At 43.9% G+C, this 25,602-nt stretch overlaps 1 protein-coding gene across 5 annotated transcripts in view; it reads left to right on the top strand.

Moving 5' to 3' along the window:
- ABCC2 (ATP binding cassette subfamily C member 2) overlaps positions 1 to 25,602 on the top strand; it is an 89,041-nt gene that overhangs the window by 4,993 nt on the left and 58,446 nt on the right. For all 5 annotated transcript variants that reach the window (XR_009522405.1, XM_060034274.1, XM_060034273.1 and 2 more), the window contains 15 exons: positions 4,684 to 4,809; positions 6,609 to 6,743; positions 6,947 to 7,054; positions 7,688 to 7,743; positions 8,916 to 9,150; positions 11,002 to 11,165; positions 11,990 to 12,167; positions 15,461 to 15,715; positions 16,770 to 16,835; positions 18,803 to 18,940; positions 19,477 to 19,623; positions 20,781 to 20,865; positions 21,572 to 21,638; positions 23,111 to 23,237; positions 25,163 to 25,339. Coding sequence is in view for 4 of the 5 variants with exons in the window: in XM_060034274.1 (XP_059890257.1) it covers positions 4,684 to 4,809; positions 6,609 to 6,743; positions 6,947 to 7,054; positions 7,688 to 7,743; positions 8,916 to 9,150; positions 11,002 to 11,165; positions 11,990 to 12,167; positions 15,461 to 15,715; positions 16,770 to 16,835; positions 18,803 to 18,940; positions 19,477 to 19,623; positions 20,781 to 20,865; positions 21,572 to 21,638; positions 23,111 to 23,237; positions 25,163 to 25,339 (2,064 nt within the window). In the remaining variant the exon portion in view is untranslated. The remainder of the gene's footprint in view (positions 1 to 4,683; positions 4,810 to 6,608; positions 6,744 to 6,946; positions 7,055 to 7,687; positions 7,744 to 8,915; positions 9,151 to 11,001; positions 11,166 to 11,989; positions 12,168 to 15,460; positions 15,716 to 16,769; positions 16,836 to 18,802; positions 18,941 to 19,476; positions 19,624 to 20,780; positions 20,866 to 21,571; positions 21,639 to 23,110; positions 23,238 to 25,162; positions 25,340 to 25,602) is intronic.

Below are 25,602 nucleotides of genomic sequence, written 5' to 3'. Positions count from 1 at the left end.
ACGCCCTCGGCAGTGAAAGCACCGGGCCCTTGGACTGCCAGGGAATTCCTTTTGCTTTTTTTAATATTTATTTATTTATTTATGGCTGCATCGGGTCTTAGTTGCAGCATGTGGGATCTTTTTTTTTCTTTTTAAATATTTATTTTTGGCTGCATTGGGTCTTCCTTGCTGTGTGCGGGCTTTCTCTAGTTGCGGTGAACGGGGGCTACTCTTCATTGCAGTGCACTGGCTTCTCATTGCAGTGGCTTCTTCTGTTGCGGAGCTCGGGCTCTAGGCACGCGGGCTTCAGTGGTTGTGGCATGCAGGCTTCAGTAGTTGTGGCTCACGGGATCTAGAGTGCAGGCTCAGTAGTTGTGGCACACGGGCTTAGTTGCTCCATGGCATGTGGGATCCTCCTGGACCGGGGTTCAAACCCGTGTCCTCTGCATTGGCAGGTGGATTCTTAACCAGTGTGCCACCAGGGAATCCCGGCATGCAGGATTTTTCATTGTGGCCCATGGGCTCCAGAGTGTCTGGGCTCTGTAGTTGAGGCACGCAGGCTCTGTAGTTGTGGATCATGGGCTCAGTAGTTGTGGCACGTGGGCTTAGTTGCTCCTCAGTACCTGGCATCTTAGTTCCCCAACCAGGAATCGAACCCACATCCCCTGCATTGGAAGGTGGATTCTTAACCACTGCACCACCAGGGAAGTCCCCATACTTTCTTTTTTAATACCAATGATATTGTGTCTCTTTAGGAAGTTGAGTTCAGTAAACTCCACATGTACTTGAAACTCCTCCAGTGATTCAGAGATCAAGGGCAAAGACTTTTTACGGACTTGGTAATCATTAAACAACCACAATATTTCCCAGACTGTGATTAAGAGAAGCCTATAGTATGTTTCTGATTATAAAAAGAATGCATTATTGTAGAAAGTTTATTTGATTATTGTAGAAAGTTTGTCAGCTCTAGGGAAATAGGAAATCATTGATAATTGTATCACTGACATACTCCTGTTAACATTTTGCGATGTTTCCTTTTACTCTCTTTAAAAAACTAAACAAACAAACAAAAAAACAAAATGAAAAGAAAAAGACTCTTTCTCAACCCTCTACCTTCTAGTCCTGTTCTCCAGAGGCTGCCATTTAAAATTATTTTGATGGTTATGTCCATATCTATAAATAATGTGTTTATACCTGTATTTCTTGATCCATCAACTTCAAAAAATATCTATTTCTGTCCTCTATGAAAGACAAAGAATTTAGCTCATTGACCCAGCTCCCTAGCTTCCTTTTTCTCTCTTCCTCTTTCTCTCAGTCTTTTAATTTTGTGTGATTATGTTCTGTTCTTCTGTAGGTTACCTTTATACCTAAAAGTAATCTGCCATCAATTTTATTGTATTTATTTGGCCGCGCCACACAGCTCGCAGCACCTTAGTTCCCCGACCAGGGATTGTACCTGAGGCCACGACAGTGAAAGCCCTGAATTCTAACCACTGGATCGTCAGAGAACTCCCTTCCCCCTCCTTTTTTTTTCCCATCAATTTTAGGCTCTAGTTCTTCCTTTCTTTTTCCTTATTTCACATATAACATTGTATAAGTTGAAGGTGTACAGTGTGTTGATTAGATACGTTTATATATTGCAATATGATTACCACCATACTGTTAGCTAACACTTCTATCATGTCACATAATTATCTTCTTTGTGTGTGTGTGAGAACATTTAAGATCTAGTCTCCTAGCAACTTTGAAGTATGTGATACAGTATTTTGACTATAATCACAAGCGCATGACAAACTTGCAGTTAGAAGATAAATAAGTTCTGGAGATCAAATGAGATTTTTTTTTCAGTTTATAGTCTTTTTTAAAACTGAGACATAATTGACATATAACATTATATTAGTTTCAGCTGTTACAGCATAAGAATTTGAAATGATCACTACAATAAGTCTAGTTAACATCCATCACCATACATAGTTACATAATTTTTGTTCTTGTAATGAGAACTTTCAATGTCTACTTTCTTTTTTTATAAATCTATTTATTTTTATTTTTGGCTACCTTGGGTCTTCATTGCTGCAGGCGAGCTTTCTCTAGTTGTGGCGAGCGGGGGCTGCTCTTTGTTGCGGTATGGGGACTTCTCATTGTGGTGGCTTCTCTTGTTGCAAAGCCGGGCTCTAGGCATGCGGGCTTCAGTAGTTGTGGCTCGTGGGCTTAGTTGCTCCGCAGCATGTGGGATCTTCGCGGACCAGGACTGGAACCTGTGTCCCCTGTATTGGCAAGTGGATTCTTAACCTTGCGCCACCAGGGAAGCCCTCAATACCTACTTTCTTAACAGTACTGTATTGTGTATTTGAAAGTTCTAAACTATAGTCACCATTGCTGTACATTATATCCTCATCTCAGTGCCCCTTTGTGTAAGACAAGAGATTTAGCGCTCCCAATAAAATTTTCAGAACGAGCAATAGTAAATAAAGTCTCTAGGTTCTTGCTTTCTGAAAATGTTGATCTGACTGTGGAATGCTAGGTTCAAAAAAATTTTTCTTTGAAGTTTGAAGTTGTTGCTATGTTGTTCCCCCAAGTCCTGTGCTACCAAGTTAGAATTCTTCTCATTCCTTGTTATCCTCTCTAGAAGCTTTATCCTCTTTATTCTTGATGTCCTGAAATTTCATAAGAGTGTCTACATGGGTCTCTTTTCATTCAATGGGTTCTATACTTTTAACCGAAAGACTCATGTCTTATCTCTGAGAAATTTTTATATTATTCTTTTCATTTCCTTTCCTCTAATTTTAAAATTCCCTATCTCTAGAACTTCTTGTTAGATAGATGTTGGACTCGCTGAATTGACCCTCCTTCTCAACTCTTTAGAATTTCTTTTTCTCTTTTCCCCTCTGTTCTGGGAGATTTTCCTAATTTTTTCTTTTAATCATCCTAAAGAGCCTTTATTTTAGCAATAATGGGATTGATTCCTAAGAATTCTCTGCTAAATAATAGCGCTTATCCTATTAGTTAAAGGTTCTTTCTTTGCTGGTTTTAATTATAAAGGGCCCAATATCTCTTCCTGAGCCATCCTGGATGAATGAGGCTTATGGAATGAGTAGGCATAGATGGATGGGAGTAGGGAGGGGTGAGGGTAGGGGAGCTGATACTAAAGATCATCATCTTGAGGGATAAGGTACTGGTGGACCTCCTCAGTGGAGGTAATAATTCTCCCTCCTGATGGGTGGGTGGTAGTCCTTTAGAACAAAAAGATGTGTATCATGTCTTATGAGCTCATAGTACAAATATTTGACAGACTTGGAGTCATCTTAGGGTCACAGAGTTGCAGTCATTAACTTCAAAGTTTACATGGCGAGAAGGCTGGGAGTAATGACCAAGGAAAGGGAATAGTGCTGTCCCAATTGGGTTGGAGGAATTCCCCCTTTAAATCTGTTTTATTAGTTATCTATTGCTATGGAACAAATTAGTCCAAAACTTAGCGGCTTAAAAATAAACATTTTTTTTTTTTAAATCTCAGTTTCTATGGGTCAGAGATTTGGGAGCAGCTTACCTGACTTCAGGGTCTGTCATGAGGTTGCTGTTATTAATATGCAGGCTCTGCCTAAGGTCACCTGAAGGCTTGACTGGGGCTAGAAGATCTGCTTCTAAATTGACACACCCACATGCTTTTGGCAGGAGGTCTCAGCTCCTTACCAAGTGGACCTCTCCATAGAGCTACTTGAGTGTCCTCACGATGAGGCTGGAAGTTTACCTTGCTGTGAGTGATCTGAGAGAGAGAACAAAGAGGAAGCCACATTGTTTTCTATGACCTAATCTTGGAAGTCGCACACTGTCACTTCTGCCATATTCTATTTATTACAAGTGAGTCAGAGCTCAGCCCATACTCAAGGGAAGGGGAACTAAGCTATCTATTGAAGGGAGGAGTATTGGAGAATTTGTGGACGTATTTTAAAACCATGACAATCAACGTTCCTTAACAACACTTAGCATACTTTGAACTTTATTCCATTACTTGAATATATATATCATTGATTCCATAATTATTGAGTGTGTTATCTGAATCATTGCCTACCATTTTTATTGAAGTATAGTTGATGTACAATGTTATATAAGTTACAGATGTACATATAGTGATTCACAATTTTAAAGGTGAATACTCCATTTATAGTTATTATAAAATATTAGCTATATTCCCCATGTTGTACAGTATATCCTTGTAGCTTATTATATACTTAACAGTTTGTTCCTCTTAATCCCCTACCCTTATATTGCCCCTCCCCTCTTCCCTCTCCCCACTGGTAACCAACTAGTCTGTTCTCTGTGAGTCTGCTTCTTTTTTGATAACAAAAAGAATATAATATAAATTCTCTAGTTTGTTATATTTTTTAGATTCCACATATAAGTGATATCATACAGTATACGTCCTTCTATGACTTATTTCACTAAGCATAATGCCCTCCAGGTCTATCCATGTTGCTGCAAATGGCAAAATTTCATTCTTTATTATGGCTGAGTAGTATTCCATTGTGCATGCGTGTGTGTGTGTGTGTGTGTGTATATCACATCTTTATCCATTCATCTGTTGATGGATACTTAGGTTGCTTCCATATCTTGTGCTACCTACTATTTTTACCATCCATTACTGGGAACCATTCTATTCTTAAGAATGGTATCTTCCTAACAGTGTTTTTTTTTTTGCCTTCTCAGGTGCTTGTTGGGTTTCTTCTTATTCTGGCAGTCATAGATCTGGCCCTTGCACTCACAGAAGACACTGGACAAGCCACAGTCCCTGCCGTTAGATATACCAATCCAAGCCTCTACCTGGGCACATGGGTGAGACCCATCATCACTTCTATCCTGTTTATCTTCTCTCTACTCATAGCCATCCAGCTGAAATTTGCTCCTATGGAATGAAATAAAGTCCAATTTCATCTACCTTTTTCAAGGGACCTATGATGAAGCAAAGCTTGGTTGTAATAGGGTGAAACCAATTTTAGCTTTTCATTTGCTTTTAAACACTACTTTTAATGCCTTCTTCCTAAGGTAAGTATTAGCTTTAATGATTAACATGTAACTTATGCCCTCATATCTTGCCATCTAAGGATCACAGATGAAATCCAAGTTTCTTGATATAAAAGAATTTTCTACATGCTGTAAACATTTTTAAGTTGATTGGTGACTCTAATCAATGGATCACTGAGTCTAGACTTGTTTGTGTAAATTTGATGACAGAAACTTGTGTCTCTCCTACAGGCAGGGTTTTTTGTGGGGGGAGGGAGAGCTGTACAGTGTTTAAAAAAAAATTGAATTCGTTACCATCATTTTATTTATTTTTTATTTTTGGCCGCGTCAAGCGGCTTGTGGGATCCTAGTTCCCCAACCAGGGATCAAACCCAGGCCCCCAGCAGTGAAAGTGCCAAGTCCTAACCACTGGACCGCCAGGGAATTCCCGTTACCATCATTTTTGTTTTTTTGTTTTTCGTTTTTGTTTTTGTGGTACGCAGGCCTCTCACTGTCGTGGCCTCTCCTGTTGCGGAGCACAGGCTCCGGACGCGCAGGCCCAGCGGCCATGGCTCACGGGCTCAGCCGCTCCGCGGCATGTGGGATCTTCCCGGACCGGGGCAGGAACCCGTGTCCCCTGCATCGGCAGGCGGACTCTCAACCGCTGCGCCACCAGGAAAGCCCCGTTACCATCATTTTGAAAGAGGAAGATACAACATAATTATTTTGATTCCTAAACTTTCCTGAAAAATCAGAATGCCTGGCAACTTTGGGCCGACATTCCCACAGGGCAGCGGTCAGCTAGGACTGAGTAGCAGTTGGTTGCATTAGACCAGGTATGTGCTCAGTACTGTCCTCCACCCTCACTTCACTCAGTAACATGCTCTGCTTGGCCCCTGTAAGGACTTCGTTTTGTCACTGTTGTTATAAAGCAGAGAAGAGTCTAGAGAGCAGTGCGCTGGAGCCAGCTCACGGAGCAGACTGCGCCTCTCTTCCCAATCCTGAGTTTGGTGACATCATGTTGGAGATTGAAATCCACCACGGTGGGAGTATTTATACCATGGAAATTCACACATGCCACAAATCATGGCTTTGTTTTCAGAATGCCAGTTTACTAGCACAGCACTGGGTCTGGGAAAACAACATTTAATTAATTGTAACTAAGTGAATAATGCGAGGCAAAGTTTTTTGTTGTTGCTAATTGCTTAGTCTAATATTATTAGAAAATATTGTGATAAGACGCCTTGCACCTATTCAGCAGAATCTGCCTCCCCAACCTGATTACTGTAGTGCCTGAAATTATTTTCTTGGGCCTCAGAAAGATTTTTCTGGCTCCCAAAGTTATTCCATTTAGATGCAGGTGGTGACCCTCTGTGTTCTTCTCTGACTCCCTGCCCAAGTGTGGTGAATAGAGATGGGATAGGGAAGGGAGTTCCAGAGAGAGCACTGGGGTCCTGAAAGAAAAAGTCGGATGGTATCAGGGAGGAAATGTACTATTTGGCGTCAGATTAGTTACAACAATCTCCCCCTTCAGCCCCCGTTTCTTCCCCTGTTCTCTGACATCCTTCTTTCCTCTTGTCCTTGGTGTTAGTGACAATATTTTTCAAAACATGATGTGAATTTCTCGCTAGATCCTGGTTTTGCTGATCCAACACAGCAGGCGATGGTGTGTACAGAAGGACTCTTGGTTCCTGTCCGTGTTCTGGATTCTCTCAATACTCTGTGGCACTTTCCAGTTTCAGACTCTGATCCGGACACTCTTAAGGGTAAGGAGGAAAGAGATGGTGATATGAGGAGGTACCGCTGGGCAACTTCTAAGTTGGAGTAAATGACATAAGGTAAATTGAGTTGCAGGGTAGGATTGTATTTAGGGGATTTGATAACAGACTTTGATCACAAGCATTGATACATAGGGGCTGTTTAGACTTAATTCAGATAAAAGGCTCATTTTCTTTGTCCCCTCCCATAGGGCAGCAACCCTAACCTGGCCTATTCCTGCGTGTTCCTCATCTGCTATGCACTCCAGATCCTGGTCCTGATCCTTTCAGCATTTTCAGAAAAAAATGACTCATCAAAAGTGAGACTCTAAATATGACCACTTCATATATTATTTAATTGGATGGTATCTTGACAGATGTAACTTTGAGATGTCTAGGTCTCATGAAGGTCCCACAAGCCCAGAATATACTAGTATAGTCCATTTTGTGATGTAAGGAAACAAAGTGACTAGAATTTGGAAACACTGACTTCTTTTTTTTTTTTTTTTTGCGGTATGCGGGCCTCTCACTGCTGTGGCCTCTCCCGTTGCGGAGCACAGGCTCCGGACGCGCAGGCTCAGCGGCCTTGGCTCACGGGCCCAGCTGCTCTGCGGCATGTGGGATCCTCCCGGACCGGGGCACGAACCCGCGTCCCCTGCATCGGCAGGCGGGCTCTCAACCACTGCGCCACCAGGGAAGCCCGGAAACACTGACTTTTATATTGACCCACCAAGCTTCAGCATAGACAGTTAATTCCTACATCTATGCCAAAAAGTTATCATTCTACTGGTGACCTTAGCGTCTCCAAACAAACACGTTGACCAGCCTACTTCAGTGTCATGTCTAGTTTCTAGCACAACATCATATTTAGAAAACTCTGCTTCTGATTTTAGAGTTCCATAGAATTCCTGTTTCTAATTGATTTACTGTCTGATTTTTTGTGTGTCTTGCAGCATCCTTCAACCACAGCTTCATTTCTGAGTAGCATCACCTTTAGTTGGTATGACAGGTAGGAAATACCTGGAGTGTGGCTTGTCTATATCCCTCCCCCCTCACTCTCCTGAATTTTAAAAGTGCCTGCCATGGCTTCCATTTCTCCTCTACTTAGCGTCAGAGAATGTTAAAACATACAGATCAGTTTACTGCAGTCCCTTCACTGGGCAGATGGGGAAGCTGAGGAGAGGAAGGAGTGGGGTTTGCTCTTGGTAGCCTGAGGAGTTCCATGAAAAAAAAAGGATAGGAGGAAAAGGAGGCAGTAGGACAGGAAAAGGGAAATTTGGGGTCAAGGAGTGTGGCACAGACTCGGGTAAGGGATGAAATAGCTGTTCTGGGCTTCCAGAGGATCTGCAGCAGCCGTCCTTGGCCTTTGTAGTTCCACGGACCCCTTTGGCAGCCTGGTAACACCCATGAATCCCTTCTCAGATGATGTTTTAAATGTGTACAATAAAAGACATGGGATTATAAAGGGAAACAAATATATTGAAATGTAGTTACCAAATTTGTGATATAGTAATACATGTGCTTCTTTATTAATGCATTAAATATCAAGACCTAATGCTGGCTGGGTTTAATAGTTTCAAAGCAGTGATGAGTGTAAATGAGCCATGAAAACATCTGTGACTTTTGTTACCTGGTAACAAGTACTCTGTTTTAGAACTGTGGTGGGTTGACTACATTCATATTAGAAGGAGAGGCTAAATTTCAGTTAGAAGCTAATAAAAGTAAAGATGTAATTTATTTTCCATCCATGTTCTCAAATCCCAGGTTGAGGAGCCCTGATCTAGAGAGAGAGTATTAGAGGCACCCCCAGGTCTGCTCAGTTCCTTCAGGGCATCGTGGAGGCTCCTCAGGGAGATGCCAGGGCAGCAGAGAGGCAGCCAGTGTTTGAGAAGGAAGGAACAGGATCGGGGGAGGTGATGCGCTTTTGGCTCTCAATTCAGTAGGACTTCTTCCCCTTCTCTTGTTTTCTCCCACCTTCCATCACCCCCACCCACTCCCTTTTCTGCTCTCCCCACTCCTCTTTCGAGTTCCAAGAGCTAGGAGCTGGGATAGTAGAGCAAGGGAGAAGCCCCATTCTTCTGTCCCTCCATCCTGGGACTGAATGGTTTTGACAGAGGCAGCGAGGAGACAGCCTCTGGTCCCACCTGCAGGGCCTCAGCCTGTGGGTCACTCTTGTTCCAGCATTGTTCTGAAAGGCTTCAAGAAACCTCTGACGCTTGAAGATATCTGGGATATTGATGAAGAGACTAAAACAAAGACACTAGTCAGCAGGTTTGAAAAGTACACAGCAGGAGAGCTGCAGAAGGCCCGGCAGGCATTCCAGAAACGGCAGCAGAAGAACTCCCAGCGGAACCCTGGAGCCAGGCTGCATGGTTTGGACAAGAAGCAGAGTCAAAGCCAAGATGTCCTTGTCCTGGTAACTTTCCCACGAGTGTCTGTTCGAATGTGCTGTATGTCTTTGGCAAGAGGACACCAATGTCCTGGTGAATCTGTCCTTTCATTTTGACAGCACTTTATACTTTACAGTGCATTTTATATTATTAGTAATATTCACAATACTAATAGTACCTTAGTGATGGTTACGTGGGAGTATAATGTAGTACTGATCTCTCTCATTTGGGGTATATTTGAAATTTTCCACAATAAAATGTTTTTTTTAATAGAAAAATAAAAGAATACCTTAGCATTACTAGAATCTACACATTGGTGGGATTTAGCATTAGCAGCTAATTTTTTATTCACTTGAAAATATTTATTGAGTACCACTGTGTGTCAGAGACCATTCTGGGCACAGGTATAAGGATCAGTCTGAAAGAGTATTAAGAAAACATGTTAATGTGTCTGGAGTGAAGTGCTTCCTTAGAGTAACAGGAGAGGCTTCTCAGAGGAGATGACATTTGGGTAAAGATCCAAGCGATGAAAAGAGCCCATGAGAAGGAAGCGTATTTCACTCAGAGGGCGCAGGATGGGGGAAGCAGAGAGGGGAACATGGTTGGCTTGTTTGAAGAAGAGAAAGAGGATGCGGGAGCATGGAGAGAGAGGCTGAGTGAGGGGTGAGGTGAGCTCGGGGAAAGGGGCAGGGATTAAGGGGTGTAGACCCTCATGGGCCATGGTGAGGAGCCTGGATTTTATTTTAACTCTGATGGAAAGCCGGTGGAAAGTTTTGAGCAGAGGCGTAATGCAGTCAGATTTACATTGTTAAAAGCCCACTGAAGCAGCTGCCAGGAGAACGGATGGTTGGGAGGCAAAAGTGGAAGCTGGGAAGCAGGTTGAGGCAGGTGTTCAGGCAAGAGACAAATCAGATGGGACCTCAGTGAGAGGAATTACAAGAGGATGTCACTGAGGCTGAGAGGCTGGAATTGGGGGCCTGGTGGGGACTCCTGAGACAGGAAAAGGAAGAGGCGGGAGAGTGGGTGGTGATATTGCATGTAGTAGATTCCCGGGGTCGCTGAAACAAAGCACCACGAACCGCGTGGCTTAAAACAACAGAAATGTATCGTCTCACAACTCAGGAGGCCAGAGGTCTGAAATCAAAGCATCAGCTGGGCCATGCTCCCTCTAAAACCCGTAGGGAAGAAACCTTCCTTGCCTCTCCCACCTTCTGGGTTTTACCAGCCGTCCTTGGTGTTCCTTGGCTTGTGGATGTTTTCACTCCACTCTCTGCCTCTGTCATCATGTGTCCTCTTCCCCCATGTCTGTGTCTCTTCTTACAATGACACCAGTCATATTGGAGTAAGACCCATTCCATGACACACTCTAATGACCTCATCTTGATTACATCTGCAAAGGCCCTATTTCCAAACAAGGGCACGTTCTAAGGCACCGGGGGTTAGGACTTCAACATAACTTTTGGGGGGATTCTATTCGACCCATAACATCCCACAATGACCATGAACAAGAAGAGAATGGAAAGACTTTTAAGCATCCGAAATATATATATATATAAAATCACGCCCATGCCCTTCCCTCCCACGATGCCCCACAGTCCCCCAGTCAGAGGCTGTTCTTTGCTTTTTCATGGTATTCTCACCAGGTTTGTTGCCTGTTTTCCTAATCCAAAATAGATCCGAAGTATCAGGAGGGAGAGAGGGGGGAACAGTGATAGTAGCTAAAAGGGTGAATGGGATCAGGCAGTGGAGAGAAGACCGAAACCTGTACAAAGAGGGCAGCAGGGCTCAGGGGCTAACACTTGGGAACTGTTCAGTAAAGACAAAGTCTTCCACCACGCAGCTCTGCAAGCACTGATGTTGTCTGGTTTTGTACCCAGGAAGAAACTAAAAAGAATAAAAAGAAGTCTGAGACCACTAAAGACTTCCCCAGGTCCTGGTTGGTGAAAGCCCTCTTCAAAACTTTCTACGTCATCCTCCTGAAATCATTCCTGCTGAAGCTGGTGTATGACATCCTCATGTTCCTGAATCCTCAGCTGCTGAAGTGAGTCCCCAGGCCCTGGCTTGTCCTTGCAGGGCCTCCTCTGCCACTCTGCTTTTTGCCCCTTGTATATGCAGGCAGGAGACTATTATTGAGTTTCCATTTTTTAAAATGCTCATAATTTTCTTCAACCTTACAGCTTTGTGTTCATGAAAAGCACAAGGCATTTTTCAAGATCTAAAATGATCTGAAAAATCATTTAGATCTTTAGCCTCCCTCTTTTCCATGTCCTTCTCCTCGTAGGAAGCCAGATGCTTCTTAGGGGTGCTTTCTTCTTAAACAGAACTGCTGTGAGCCGAGTCATGTCCAAAACGTGGGCCTCATACCCCAGGAGAGGCTTGTACATAGTCTCTGTAACCTCATTGCTCCACAGTCACGCATTCAGTGGGAGGTTCGGGTTAATCATGACAGGACTTCAGTCTGCCGGGATCTATGGAATGAACTATCCTCCAGGGGAAACCCTTCTAACTCACGCTGGATACAAGTCCTAATTCCTTTCCAGGAATCAATCAACTTGCTACATAACATCCTCTTTTACCAGAGGGTAGGGAAAGAGAGCGTCAAAGAAAGCATTGCAGTGGCAGCTTTGTGGAGCACACGTTATCCCGTCTCATGGTCATGGGTCGTCAACCCTTAGCCCTTGCTGCCTATCTCTAAAAAAGGCAAGAGTGCTGGCATGGCTGTGGAGCTCAGTCTTCCAAGAGCATTGAACAATTCTGGTCACTTTTGTTACCAACCGGGTAGGATAGCGTAGCTGGCTGTGCACGAGGAGGGTGAAGAGCCCTCGGAGGCTTGACGGCACCACTTACTTGGTTTTGCTCTGGCAGATTGCTGATCTCCTTTGCAAATGACCATGACATATATCTGTGGACTGGGTATCTCTACTCAATCCTCTTCTTCGCCGTGGCCCTCATCCAGTCTGTCTGCCTTCAGTATTACTTTAAACTGTGCTTTATGCTGGGCATGAAAGTACGGACCACCATCATGGCTTCTGTATACAAGAAGGTAAGTGGAATATGCCAGGCATCACCAAAGAAAATCCCCTTTGTAAACGTGAGCATTTCCTCCCAGATAGAGGAAAATTTGACGGAAATGATAACTGATCTCAACACTGGATTTTGGCTAAACACACAGCCTTCTTTAGATATTTCTTTGGAGATGAAAATGAAAAGTGTGTATACAGACATAGAGCGTCTGTGTGTGTGGGGTGGGGTGCACTCCAGGGAAAAGCCGGCAAGCTGTTCTCTGCCCGGGATCTGCCTTCCAGCTTTGAAGGCTTGCATACCGTCCCTCTCTTCCTTCCTCTCTCCACAAGGTGACAACACCTTGGGACAGAATGTAAAGTCAGAAAAGAAGCTGGCCAAGGGCAGACTCTTCAAATCACCAACATTTAAACCAAATACTACATGAAACTTGGCTCATAAGACCTGGTGTGTCCATCTCCAATCACAGTTTTGCCATAGACTAGAACGCTCTGTGAACCAGGACTCCATCTCCTCAGGCTGACTTTTGCCTAGCAACTTCTTTTTCTCAGTCTTGAGTAACGACCAACACGTCCTCTGCCTGATTCCTTTTTTGGATTTGTAAATACCTTCAATATTTGGATTTGTAAATAGCTTCAATATTTGGATTTGTAAATAACTTCCCAAGTTCTGCAGACTTGGGAGCTATTCCATTTCCTTAAGATGATTTTCCCCATCTTCCCTCTGACACGTTGCTTTTAATGTTGAACTTTCTCAGAGCAACTTTATTTCCCTCCGTCCTAGACATCAAGGTGAATTCTCATTTTTTCCCTTAAGAAATGAAAGTAGAGTCAAGTATATCTCAATTTAAAAAATAAATAAAAAGAAATGAAAATAGTGACTACAAGCCTGAGGAGAAAATTCATCCATTAGGAGATGATGATACTTTTTATAGGTCAGAACATCAGTCGGTTGCCTTTTCTTCCTCTTTTTCATCCACCACTGGAGTGTTCCATCATAGTGATTTCTCTGTTACAGTTCCTGATTTTATCCTTTGCTTTCCTCTCTTAAGACTCCAGTGTGTCTTTTGTCTTTCCTGAGTAGATGCTGACTCGTCGAGAGACCCAGAGAGGTGATCCAAATGTCTTTAGATCAGAAGTCTGGTCAAGTTCTTTGAACTTCCAGATACCCTCACACTGGAATTTGTCTTCTCCAAAATTAAAATTTTAATCCCCTTATTCCTTCTGGAGATGCTGTATTTCTGCTGGTTTGCAGGATATGAGGTCACTAACCAGGCTGTCTCAGACATTTCTATGAACGTACACTTTTACAATTGTGATGATTCATTTCCACTACTTTGATTCTTAATATTGATATGTTCCAAGTTTTGCAACTGTTACAATCCATAAGGATAGAGCCCTTAATGAGACCTTCATTCAAATAAATATTGCTACTAAAATAGAATTTTTTTTTAAAGATTTTGTTTGACGTGGACCATTTTTAAAGTCTTTATTGAATTTGTTACAGTATTGCTTCTGTTTTATGTTTTGTTTTTTTGGCCCCAAGGCATGTGGGATCTTAGCTCCCTGACCAGGGATCGAACCTGCACCCCGGGCATTGGAAGGCGAAGTCTTAACCACTGGACCACCAGGGAAGTCCCTAAAATAGAATTTAAAATTGACTAATTTTATATGTTTAGATTATGCTTCATTTATGAAATGTTATGAAACATTTTTTACATCCATTATCAATTCTTAGTAACTGCATTACCCCTAGTTTACAGAGAAGTAGGGCTTAGATCATTTCGATGCCTAGAATCACATAGACAGGACCTGCCTCTAGACAAGGGCTATTGGGACTAAATTAATGACTTTACCACTTTACAAAGATTTATTGAAAAAAGGGAAGTATAGTGATTACCTTGAAGGGTAATTAGATGTTACTTGTTTTTGTTTTTCAATACCAAAGGGGAGGCATAGCAGTGAAATGATGTCTCTAGAACCTTGGTAGCCTAACATTTTAGGAAATTTCCTTCTTTTTACTGTACAACCAAGAATCCTGATATAGTCTAAAGACTTTATTGATGGAGTAACATGACAGTAGAGCTTCTAGGAGGAGGATGAAGGTGATCTCTAGGGCCACTCATAGCCCATATACTGCCTTGTGGGAATTAGAAGAAGGCTTTCATTCCTCTGGAAAGATGTAGCCCACACCAGAGGGTGGCTCGGTGAGCGTAGTACAAGCTGGTTTCATGCAGCCACCACCCACCCCCCAGCCCCTTGTCTGGGAGCATTTGTACAAGGCACTGCTGTAAGTGACAGACTGTGGGTGTCAGCCTTCTGATCTCTCTAACAAGAGAACAAGAGGCTCATGCTGCAAGATTCAGGCATCTAGATATTGCCCTCAAATTCCTGACAATAAGTCATTTTGCTTCCAGTGTGTGAACCCCGCAGCTTTCCTCACCATTCTAAGATCTCTGTCCTCCTTGGGAATGGTTGCAACCTCCTCACAGTATGGCTCCAAATAACATTGCCACATTAAAGTCTGCAAGGCAAGAATGAATACATGCTTCTTCCTTTCATCCCTCCGTTCCTTCCATCCTTCAGTATTTGGTTTCCCTACTGTGTGCATGTGAAAGCAGTAGTGAATTGGACAGATGTAGCCCTTGTCCTTACAGAGTTTACACCTGGTGGAGAAATAGAAAAACAAAATTACACAGTGAAGTGTCGTGAATGTCATGGCAGAGGTAAGCACGGGTTGTTAGGGGAATACACAGGAGAAATATCTCACCTAAACTTGGGAGTCAGGGAAGTCTTCTGAGAAGAAGTTCCATCTAAGTTGACACTAAGAGATAAATAGAACTTTTCTGAGCAAAAAAAGTGTGTGGAGGAACAGATGTTGGGGAAGGTAGGAATAGCAGGAAAGAGTGGTCAAGAATGAGAGAACACTGTGTGTAAGATTTAGTGGCAAGGACTTCCCTGGTGGCGCAGTGGTTGAGAGTCCGCCTGCCAATGCAGGGGACATGGGTTCGTGCCCCAGTCCAGGAAGATCCCACATGTCGTGGAGCAGCTGGGCCCGTGAGCCATGGCCACTGAGCCTGCGCGTCCGGAGCCTGTGCTCCACAACAGGAGAGGCCACAGCAGTGAGAGGCCTGCGTACCTCAAAAAAAAAAAAAAAAAAAAGATTTAGTGGCAAGAAGATCCCAGCCCTTTGGAAAAGTTGTGTCCATATGGAGCCCATCCTTCTACTGTCTTTCACTTCCTTCCTGAATTTCCCTCTCACTCCCCAGTATCCTTGGCCTTGTCCAGGTGTCCCAATTCCAATCTTTGTTTTTAGGCGCTGACTCTATCCAACCAGGCCAGGAAGCAGTACACCATTGGAGAAACAGTGAACCTGATGTCTGTGGATGCCCAGAAGCTCATGGACGTGACCAACTTCATCCACCTGCTGTGGTCAAATGTTCTACAGATTTCCTTGTCCATCTACTTCCTGTGGGCAGAGTTGGGACCCTCAGTCTTAGCAGGTGTTGGGGTGATGGTGCTCCTAATCCCAATTAATGGGGTAATTGCCACCAAGAATAGGGCTATTCAGGTAAAGAAACAGTCACTGGGGACATGTTTATGTTCTTCAAAGTCTAAAGTCTTTTATTTCCTCTATTCTGACTTGTGACTGGAGTTTGAGCAACGCAAAGCTGGTAGAAGACTTGCCACTGTCTCAGATGAGCTTGGCTTTATCTTCCCTTTTCATCTTCTCACCACTCTTAGGGTTTATATACTCTGTCTTGATTCATGTTCCTCATTGGAAAGAGAAGAGCTGCCCAGGGACCCTGCATGTAACTCTTAAACCCTGCTCCACTGGGCTGTTCTTAGCACAGTGATTATTGGCCCTGTTTCTCCATCATAGTAATGCAAACCAGCCACACAGAGCAGTCACATGAGCAACCCAAACTTTAGGCCTAAATCCTGGCAATCAACCCTGCTACCACCAGGTAGCAGGGCTCCATGTGGACAGTTGTTAGCTATGCCGGAAATCATATTTTGGATGGGTGAACTCAGTGGCATATGTCATTTAGTCCATTTGTTTTGCATTCATTTAGTTGCAAATATTTTAAAAATATTTTTTGTATATCCTATTTTGGGGGGAACACAGCAGCAAATTAGACAAGGCTCTTGCTCTTGTGGAACTTACGTTCTACTTGGGGTGGAGATTCAGGCCATAAACAAGTAAAAGCAAAGAAGGAAAATGTCAGTTATGATAAGTACTATGCAGAGAATTCAACAGGGTGATATGCTAGTGAGTGGGTGGGTGGCAGTGTTAGGTTATGGGATCAGGAATGACCTCTGTGAGGAGGGGACATTGAGCTGAGCTCTGGACAACACCAACCTGAATGTGAAGGAGGAAGCCATGGAAAAAACAACCTAGGAGGAGGGCACAGTCGGGCCAAGGCTGTTCAGGTTCAGAAAGAAGGTGGGTGTGGCAGGGGTGGGGAGGCAAGGGGGAGAGTGGGAGAGACAGCCCATCACTGGGCACCTCAAGTTCTCACCAAGTGACAGCCACAAGCACCACTGAGATTTAGTATCTGCAGCAAATCTGGACCCTCTCACATGGAAGTGTGTTCTGTGTTTGTTTCACTTTTTCCTGGCAGGTTAAAAATATGAAGTATAAAGACAACCGTTTAAAGATCATGAATGAGGTTCTCAGTGGGATCAAGGTAAGAAGCTGAGTGTAGGTGACTCTCTGGGCACAATGACGGCAACATTGGGTTCTTGGGCTTAACAAACTTGCTAGAGGTTGTGGACTTCTGCTTCTGGGCCTGTGATGTGTCTCATGACTTCTGATTCATTAGCCCGGAAGTCTCCTGTTTCTTGTCCTGGTACTCCTCTCAGGACCTCTTTTGATCATGATTTCTATTTAATTATGTTAAATGGCTTGTTTCGTTTTTGTATTTTACTGTAGAGATTGTCAAATGTGCACAAAAGTAAAGAGAATGGTTTAATGAAGCCCCATGGATTTATCACCTAGCTCCAGCAATTATCAGCATGACCTAACTTGTTTCATCTATATCCCCACTCTCCACTTCATGCCCTGCTAGACTATTTAAAATCAAATCTCAGATATTTTGTCATTTCATTTGTAAATACTGGGTATGTATTTCTAAAATAAGGACTTCATTTTTTAACATAACCACAATACCAATAGCATACCTGAAAAAAAAAAAAAACAGTCCTTTGATACCATTAAATTTCCCCAATTACCTCATACATGTCTTTTTAATTTTATTTTATTTTACCGTTGGTTAGTTTGAATAAGGATCCAAAAACTGTCCACACATGGCATTTAGTTGACAGTGCTTTTGATCTACAGTAGTCATTTGGTCATTTTAGAGAAAACAAGTTGTCTTGTTCCAATGTTTCTTGTAAATTGGTGGTTAGATCTAGAGGCTTGAGTATATTTTGGCCTGTTTGTTTCTTGTGTTTGTTTGTTTGGGGTGGGGTTGAGGGGCAAGGATACTTTCAGAGAGTGCTTGCTTCCTAACTTAGCGATGATGAGTGTTTATGGGGTCCAGGCGTTGTCAGCCTGACTCATCCTTTATTGTGTTTCCTGCTGTTCTTTCACCCAGAGTAGTGATTTGTGGCCCCAGCAGCACATTTCAATCCCCTGGGAAGTTTGTAAACCCACTGAGGCTTGGGGCCTACTTCAAACCATTTTTTTGGACTCTCTGGGGGTGTGTGTGTATATATATATATATATATATATATATATATATATATATATATTTGAAAGCTCCCTAAGTGATTCTAATATGCAGCCAAAGTTGAAAACCACTGTCATAAAGGTTTTAGCAGCCACTGATGATCATTGCCTTATTCTGTTATTTCATTAGTAGTTGCAAAAGGGTGATGTTTTAATTCCATTATTCCTTTGCCATTGCTTAGCTGGAATTGTGTAATGAAGAATGATCTTTAATCAGCTAGTTGGTTACCCTAAAATAAAGTTTGTACAGGATAGGCAGGATAAATACAGGCTTCTTTCCTCTATTTACTAGATTTCAAAATAATGCATTTTCATCCTTCAGAGGTGACCAATAAATTCTTTTTTAATATATACGTTGTTTTTGAATTCATGGACTTTAATATTACCATAAACCTCTTGAAAATGAAACAGAGGCCCCTTTGAACATCCTGCTATTTCTCCACACAGAGCTCTATATGCCTTCTTGCCAATGTGGCAAAATGAAAACATAGACCTGGTTTCGGGTCTCAGCTCTACCACTCGCTAGGATGGTGACTTTGGGCAAGTTACTTAGTCTCTCTCAACCTGTTTCCTTATTGTTAAAATGGATGCAGTAATTCTGTTAGAGTAGGTGGCTACCTCTTCCTGGTTTGCCCAGAACTTTCTGGGTTTAGCACTGAAAGCCCCATATCCTGGGCAACCTTTAATCCCAGGCAAAGTGGGACAGTTGGTCACACTTAGGACTAAGTAAGATAATGTATATAAAACGTTGTATACCTAGTAAGTTGTCAACAAATACAAGTTACCTTTCTGTAATCACACTTTATAATCTGAATTTCTACTTCCCCAATTTTGGGGAGCATATCCTGAAACATGGGTGGATGGTATGCACCTGATGTCCTTTTGGGGCACCAGTGTAAGCTGTGCTGTTTTCTATCCTATTAGATCCTGAAATATTTTGCCTGGGAACCTTCATTCCAAAACCAAGTCCACGACCTTCGTAAGAAAGAGCTCAGGAACCTGCTGACGTTTGGGCAGTTGCAGTCTGTGATGATATTTCTCTTATACTTAACTCCGGTGCTGGTGAGTGACAGGAGTCAGTGGGCTGGGTCAGCTTTCTGGAGAAGAAGGTCTGTTTAGATAGACTGCCTGCACCTGTAGGCCTGACCCTGAAATCCAGGGGCTCATCAAGTCCTCATGCTGCTATTCCTACCTCATGTCCCCAAATCTAGTTTCACCCTTGTGCACAATTTGGTGGTCTTGCCGCCCAGAACAAGTTTCCAGGGGGTTCAGCATGAATGTGGTATCCAGGCATGGTCTGCATGGGAAGGCTTCTCATCTTCTTGGGGAGGCCGCGTGGGTCTGTAGCGGAAGGAACACTGATAACAGGAGCCAGGAGACTCGAGCTCTTGTCCCAGCAATGCCATTAGTTGACTTTATGACCTCAGGCAAGATATTTCCTCCTCTTCTGGGCTCAGGGTTTCTCATCTGTAACATGGGAGGGTTGAGATAATCCCTAAGACTCCTTCAACTGTGATACAGTACTGTGTTCCTGAGACTTAGAGCAAGGCTGCTTGATCTCTTTTAGGAATAAATCACTGATGGCTTTGCTTTTCCAGGTGTCTGTGATCACGTTTTCCGTTTACGTCCTGGTGGATAGCAGTAATATTCTGGATGCAGAAAAGGCCTTCACCTCCATCACCCTCTTCAATATCCTGCGCTTTCCCATGAGCATGCTTCCCATGATAGTCTCCACCATGCTCCAGGTAGGTAGGAACTCTCACTGCTAACTGATTAGCTCGGGTTAAAAGCCTTAGAGTCCAGAATGACTGGTCTGTCATACCTCATTTCTAGCTTCTGCTGGTGAACCTTCAATTAGAGAGATTTTTTTGGTCTCTGGAGACCAACAGTTTGATTTAGTAAAGTCACAAGCTCATTGAGCCCCAGTTTTTCTGACTGTAAACTGAGGATAATCATCCCAGTCTCGTCCATCTCCTTGTGAGGTATTTATGGAGCATATGGGAAACATGGCACAAAAGGAGAGAAAAGGCTTCTCTTTGGATGAAGCCACATACATGGTGGTAAAACCAAATGCAACCTGGGAGCCTCAAGGTGTCAGAAAATGGGCCATAGGGAGTGTTTTGATCCTGAAAACTGAGCACAGTCACTGAGATAGACCAGGTACCAGACCTCAGGAGGACGTTCACAGGGCAGGTGGCAGACTGGTGAGGCAGCCAGGATGACAAAGTGTGGCGACCTGCATTCATCCTGGAGGTGGCTGGCTTCGGACCGCTCAGGCCATAGGAAGGACTGGGGTTTAGGAAAAGACCTCTCCTGGTACTGGAGGGTGTTAAGGAAGGCTGATAGATTTGGCTGATAAATAACATGCTCTTTTTAGATTCAGATAGTTTATCGCATAGAGAGCAAAAGCAGGATCAGCAGTGGTGACAGCTCCCTGCATGACAAAGGGGCCCGATGACCATGGCATGTGGGCAGTGAGGCACCGTATGGGTCATGGACTCAGTTAAAGAAGAACATGCCAGGGGCCCAGTTACCAGAACCAGACAGAAGTTTTGTCTTAGAAGAAGGCAGAAGACAGTTTCTGGAACTAGGTCCAAAGAGAGCAGTAGAACTGACCTCCCCCCACACCACAGTGAGTTTTCTGAGGGGCTGAAATAGAGCATCTTAATTTCCCTCTGTTCAGAGTGGGCTGGCCCCCAGGGCTGAGGTGTGGCTGAATCACGCTGGGGAGGGGGGCTGAGGGTAGGGGGCCAGAGGTTCCAGGTGTGGCAAATAGCAAATCATGGGCAAGAAGCTTGGCAGGTTGGCTATCTGCTTCCACATCCAAGGCTGATGATGGAGTCAAACTCCTCTACTTGTGCTTGTCACTGAGGTTTTTTTTATCCTTTATGTCCTTCTCTAGGCCAGTGTTTCCGTAGAACGGCTAGAGAAATATTTGGGAGGGGATGACTTGGACACATCTGCCATTCGACATGACTGCAATTTTGGTAAGTGAATTTGGAAGTTGCATCCCATATATATTCACAGTGCTGGCACCAGTACTTTGCAGCAAGAAACTGATGGAAAGGGAAAGCTAGGGGACTTACCTTGCACCTATATTTGCACAGTATCCATACCATTATTACTTAAATTATGCTTTCATTTAGAACAGATGGCTTAGCCAGATTGCCAAGCTAAGCTGGGGCAGCTATTCTGAGGATAAGCAGGGAATCCTGCAAAGGATCTAGAAAACAAGTCAGAATGGAGCCAAGCATGTGGAATTGGGAAGACAGGCTGGAGTGAAAGAACACACAAGTTCTAAAGGTTTAAGGACTGGGGGGCATCACAGCCAGAAGGAGCAGTGGGTCTGGAATCCAGGGCAGGGAATGGCTGAGTTTATATTCAGAAGTGGAATTTATACGGGACTAGGCAACAGAGGACCTGGGAATGTACCCAGACTGTCTGTAGATCAAGAATCTGGGCTACCAACAGGCTTGGGACTCCTAAGTAAAAAAAAGACACCGTATGCAGGCAACTCTTGGTATCATCCCAGGACCTTTCATCTGCCTCTTGTCAGCTCAGGAGTCAGCACCTGACAGAGGCAATCTTGGGCTCTGCTGGAGGAAGCAGTGAGGGACACCTGAAGGCTGAGAAAGGGCAGACAGACATGTGGGGACCTACATCTGACTTAAAGAGGGGACTTTTTCTCAACAGACAAAGCTGTGCAGTTTTCTGAGGCATCCTTTACCTGGGACCACAATTCGGAAGTCACAATCCAAGAGTGAGTTGCCTCCTTTTCCTCTTGCTGTTTTTTAGGATTCTCCTTGCCAGTCTTGTTATTGAAAAATTCCATGTAATATAATACATGGGGAAACGAGCTATGTGCATGTGTTCAGTTAGAGACTAGTGCAGGCTAAACTCTTGGAGGGATGAACTGACAGCAAAGATCCTGAGCCCCTGTCCCTGTAACTACATCTGCTACCCTGCTTTCCTACTGTGGGACAGTGCGCGTCCAGCTGAGAGCCTATGAAGACATTTATTCTCCAGACTGGATGGAGGTAGTGCAGGGTTGGCAGGTAGCCTAGGTCTCTGGGTATGGTAGTGGATACACACAAGAACCTGAACTCAATTTAAGTTCATTTATTCACTTAAGAATAGTAATCAAGAAAAATCTGCCTTCTTTGCCCAGAGTGGTTGTTGGGAGCTGCCTCTATAATCAACTTCAGATCTGGAATTTTTCATCTACATAACCCATTCTCACATTCCCCTGCCTTAAGCCAACCCTTTCTTGCCACATTGCTGCATGTAATGTGTTCCTTAAGCACTGTATGTACTGGTACGGCCAACTCAGCCACTGAGCACAGCACCACAGAGCACACCGGGAGCCCAAGCAGGCCAGATATTTTCTTCACAACTGAGTATACCTGATCATCTCCCTGCTACACCCAGAACTTTCCACATTTCTCTCCTATTTCTAGATCCTTTAACATGGACTCTGGAGCTTGCCCAGCATGTGTCAGGCAAGAAGCCCCACCTCTGAACCTTCCCAACCTGAAGGCCTCACTTTGCAGAGAGTAGAGTGGACATAGCTCCCACTTTGCTAGTAGGATAAGTCTGGAAGGAGTCCAGCTCAAGGGGCAGGTTCAGAAAGCCTGTGAACAAGTTCCCCATGTTCCTAATGTTCTAGGGACTCAAATAATAGGGCCAGAACAGAGAGTTTCCAGGAGCCTGGCCCAGTGTGGGCCCCTCCCCAGTCAGACTCAGCCAGATCTCCGGGGGAGGGGAGCAGGGAATCTGTGCTTTCAGCAAGTGTTTTATTGAATGGTTATTCTCATTGAATGGCCAACTTTGGGATACATTAATCTTGTCCAACCCCATTAGTTTAGAAACGAGAGTCCAGGAGAAGTGGCCCTCCAAGATCACACAGCTCGGCAGTGGCAGAGTTGGGACTTGAACCAATAGGGTCTTGTTCAGTGGTACCACGTTGGTTCTAAAATAATTTTTCCAGTGGAAACTCACATTTGGCACAAACAACTTATATATGAAGACTTACTCTCGAAACTCTTAGAGCAGAAAAAAAATCATTAGAGAAATACTTTGGAGTATTGTATATGCAAGACAAATTTTCCAATCTTGAGGGAAAATCTCCTAATAATCAGACTTCCTATGGAGCGTCTGAGAAGTGGCTTGAACTTCTCCTGAATAACACCCCTCCACACGCCCTTCTCTTTCAAGTGCACTTCTGTCTTTCAGCGTGAACCTAGACATTATGCCAGGCCAACTGGTGGCTGTGGTGGGCACTGTGGGCTCTGGGAAATCCTCCTTGATGTCAGCCATGCTGGGAGAAATGGAAAATGTCCACGGGCACATCACGGTCAAGGTGAGAAGGAATGCCAAGGAGAAGACTTCTGACACTCAAATGTGGTCTCTTGGCGCTGCCTTCTCATTGGGAGAATGAACTAGAATCTGATAACTACTCCTGTCATGTTGCTGTAGGTGAGGTCGTGGAGAAATGGTAGATTCTTTGCCCCACCCCACATATATAATCATACTCTGGGGTAGATTCTAAAAACCTGCATTTTTAATGAGCTCCCCAGGTGATTCTCATATGCATACTAAAGTTTGAAAACTTGAACAGAGATGTCTTCTATCAAAGTATAGGTAATTCTATATCTGTGTTTCTGAAAACCTCACGTTCTGCGAAACTGTACAATAAAAATAATAGGACCTGGGGGAAAGAGTTGCAACAGATCATTAAAAACATATGTAACTTTGTAAACAGGGTAGCAACAAAAACAACAACAGCGATAACAATTAAAACAGTAGCACTGGGCTTCCCTGGTGGCGCAGTGGTTGAGAGTCCGCCTGCCGATGCAGGGGACGCGGGTTCGTGCCCCGGTCCGCGAAGATCCCGCATGCCGCGGAGCGGCTGGGTCCGTGAGCCATGGCCGCTGAGCCTGCGCGTCCGGAGCCTGTGCTCCGCAACGGGAGAGGCCACGACAGTGAGAGGCCCGCGTACCGCAAAAAACAAACTAAAAAAAACAGTAGCACTGTAAAATCTACACTGACAATTACACTCAGCTTCACAATTAGTTCTGGGCCTCTCACCTCTTCTTTTGAGAGCTGGGTTTTTTTTTTTTTTTTTTTTTTTTTGGCGGTACGCGGGCCTCTCACTGTCGTGGCCTCTCCCGTTGCGGAGCACAGGCTCCGGACGCGCAGGCTCAGCGGCCATGGCTCACGGACCCAGCCGCTCCGCGGCATGCGGGATCTTCGCGGACCGGGGCACGAACCCGCGTCCCCTGCATCGGCAGGCGGACTCTCAACCACTGCGCCACCAGGGAAGCCCGAGAGCTGGGTGTTTGAGGGCACTTGCTTCCGTACAAAAACATGACATAGAGTATAGATGTCGTCAATTATAATTTTTTTAAATAGAGAAGAAATGTTTTCATGGCATCTCCATCAGTACTCTCAGCTTCCCCAGAGAGCTAAATTTAGGGGAAATTACAGGTATTTGGAATCATTTAACCAGCCACTACTCGCACCAAAAAGAGACACGTCTGTAGATTTTTAGCTTTTCTTAAGATCTTCATATATTGCTAAGCCTTTCTTCTTAATTATAAGAAAGCTTGCCCCTAATTGCTTTACACTGACATGCTTGGAAAAATTTTAAGAACCAACACTTCTTCCACATTATACTGACATTATTCCCTGATTTACTGATTACTAATGAGATAATTTGCATTAAATAAACATGCAGTATAGCAGAGCAGACTCTACAGATTTAACTCTGCCTCCTAACTCCTTTCAAGAAGCTTTTTCTTGCTAACTCATAACTGGGTTTGTCCCACAGGTGTTTATCAGGCTCCATCTCTCATTTGACACGATCTGTTTTGTGCATCAGTCTGGTACCCAAATTTCAATCTCTTAGTTCTTGCTTCCTAAGATGTTGTCTACACCATTCCCCCATCAGTGTTGGCCCTCTTTTGGTCCTAGTAAACTCTTTGGGGTCTGACTAAAAGCCTGTTCTAGAAGCAGCACGTGCAGTCATCCTCCATTTTTTGGATCATGGCTAGAGAGTGATAGTCCAAAAAAGGAGACTTCAAATGATGCATAGGATATTGAATCTTTCTCCCTGGATGGTGCAATAAATACATGCACCTTTATAAATATCAATTGCTCAGTCAGCCTGACATTTTTAAAAAATCTACATTCCATTTGTTCCTCCCAACTCCTGCCACCCCCTCCTTCAACACTGCATTTCCAGAGGAACAAAACTGTCATATGGTCTGACCCTTCCCATCCTAGGGCACTGTAGCCTATGTCCCGCAGCAGTCCTGGATCCAGAACGGCACCATAAAGGACAACATCCTTTTTGGGTCAGAGTTGGATGAAAAGAAATACCAGCAAGTTCTGGAGGCCTGTGCCCTCTTCCCCGACTTGGAAGTGCTGCCTGGGGGAGATCTGGCTGAGATTGGAGAGAAGGTACTTGGGACACCAAGGGGCCTTGAAGGGTGAAGAAATAATGAAGGAAAAGAGTAAGGGTGATGAAGAAGTACATGACAGTAAAATAGTTGATCAATTTTGATGGTCAAGCCTGGAACAAACACCAGAAAACATGAGTTTGCACAATATTTTGTGCAAATAACTCAGAAATTTAAAATTTTGTACCTAGAAGCAAATATAGGAACTGTGTAACCTAAAGGAGAGATGATGAGGCTAGGACCTGAGAGGTTAACTAAGAAGCA

Source organism: Delphinus delphis, chromosome 16 (assembly GCF_949987515.2).
Source record: "Delphinus delphis chromosome 16, mDelDel1.2, whole genome shotgun sequence".
NCBI classification, from domain to species: domain Eukaryota; kingdom Metazoa; phylum Chordata; class Mammalia; order Artiodactyla; family Delphinidae; genus Delphinus; species Delphinus delphis.
Note: the sequence above shows the minus strand (reverse complement) of the source record. Positions and strands in the feature narration are given on the sequence as shown.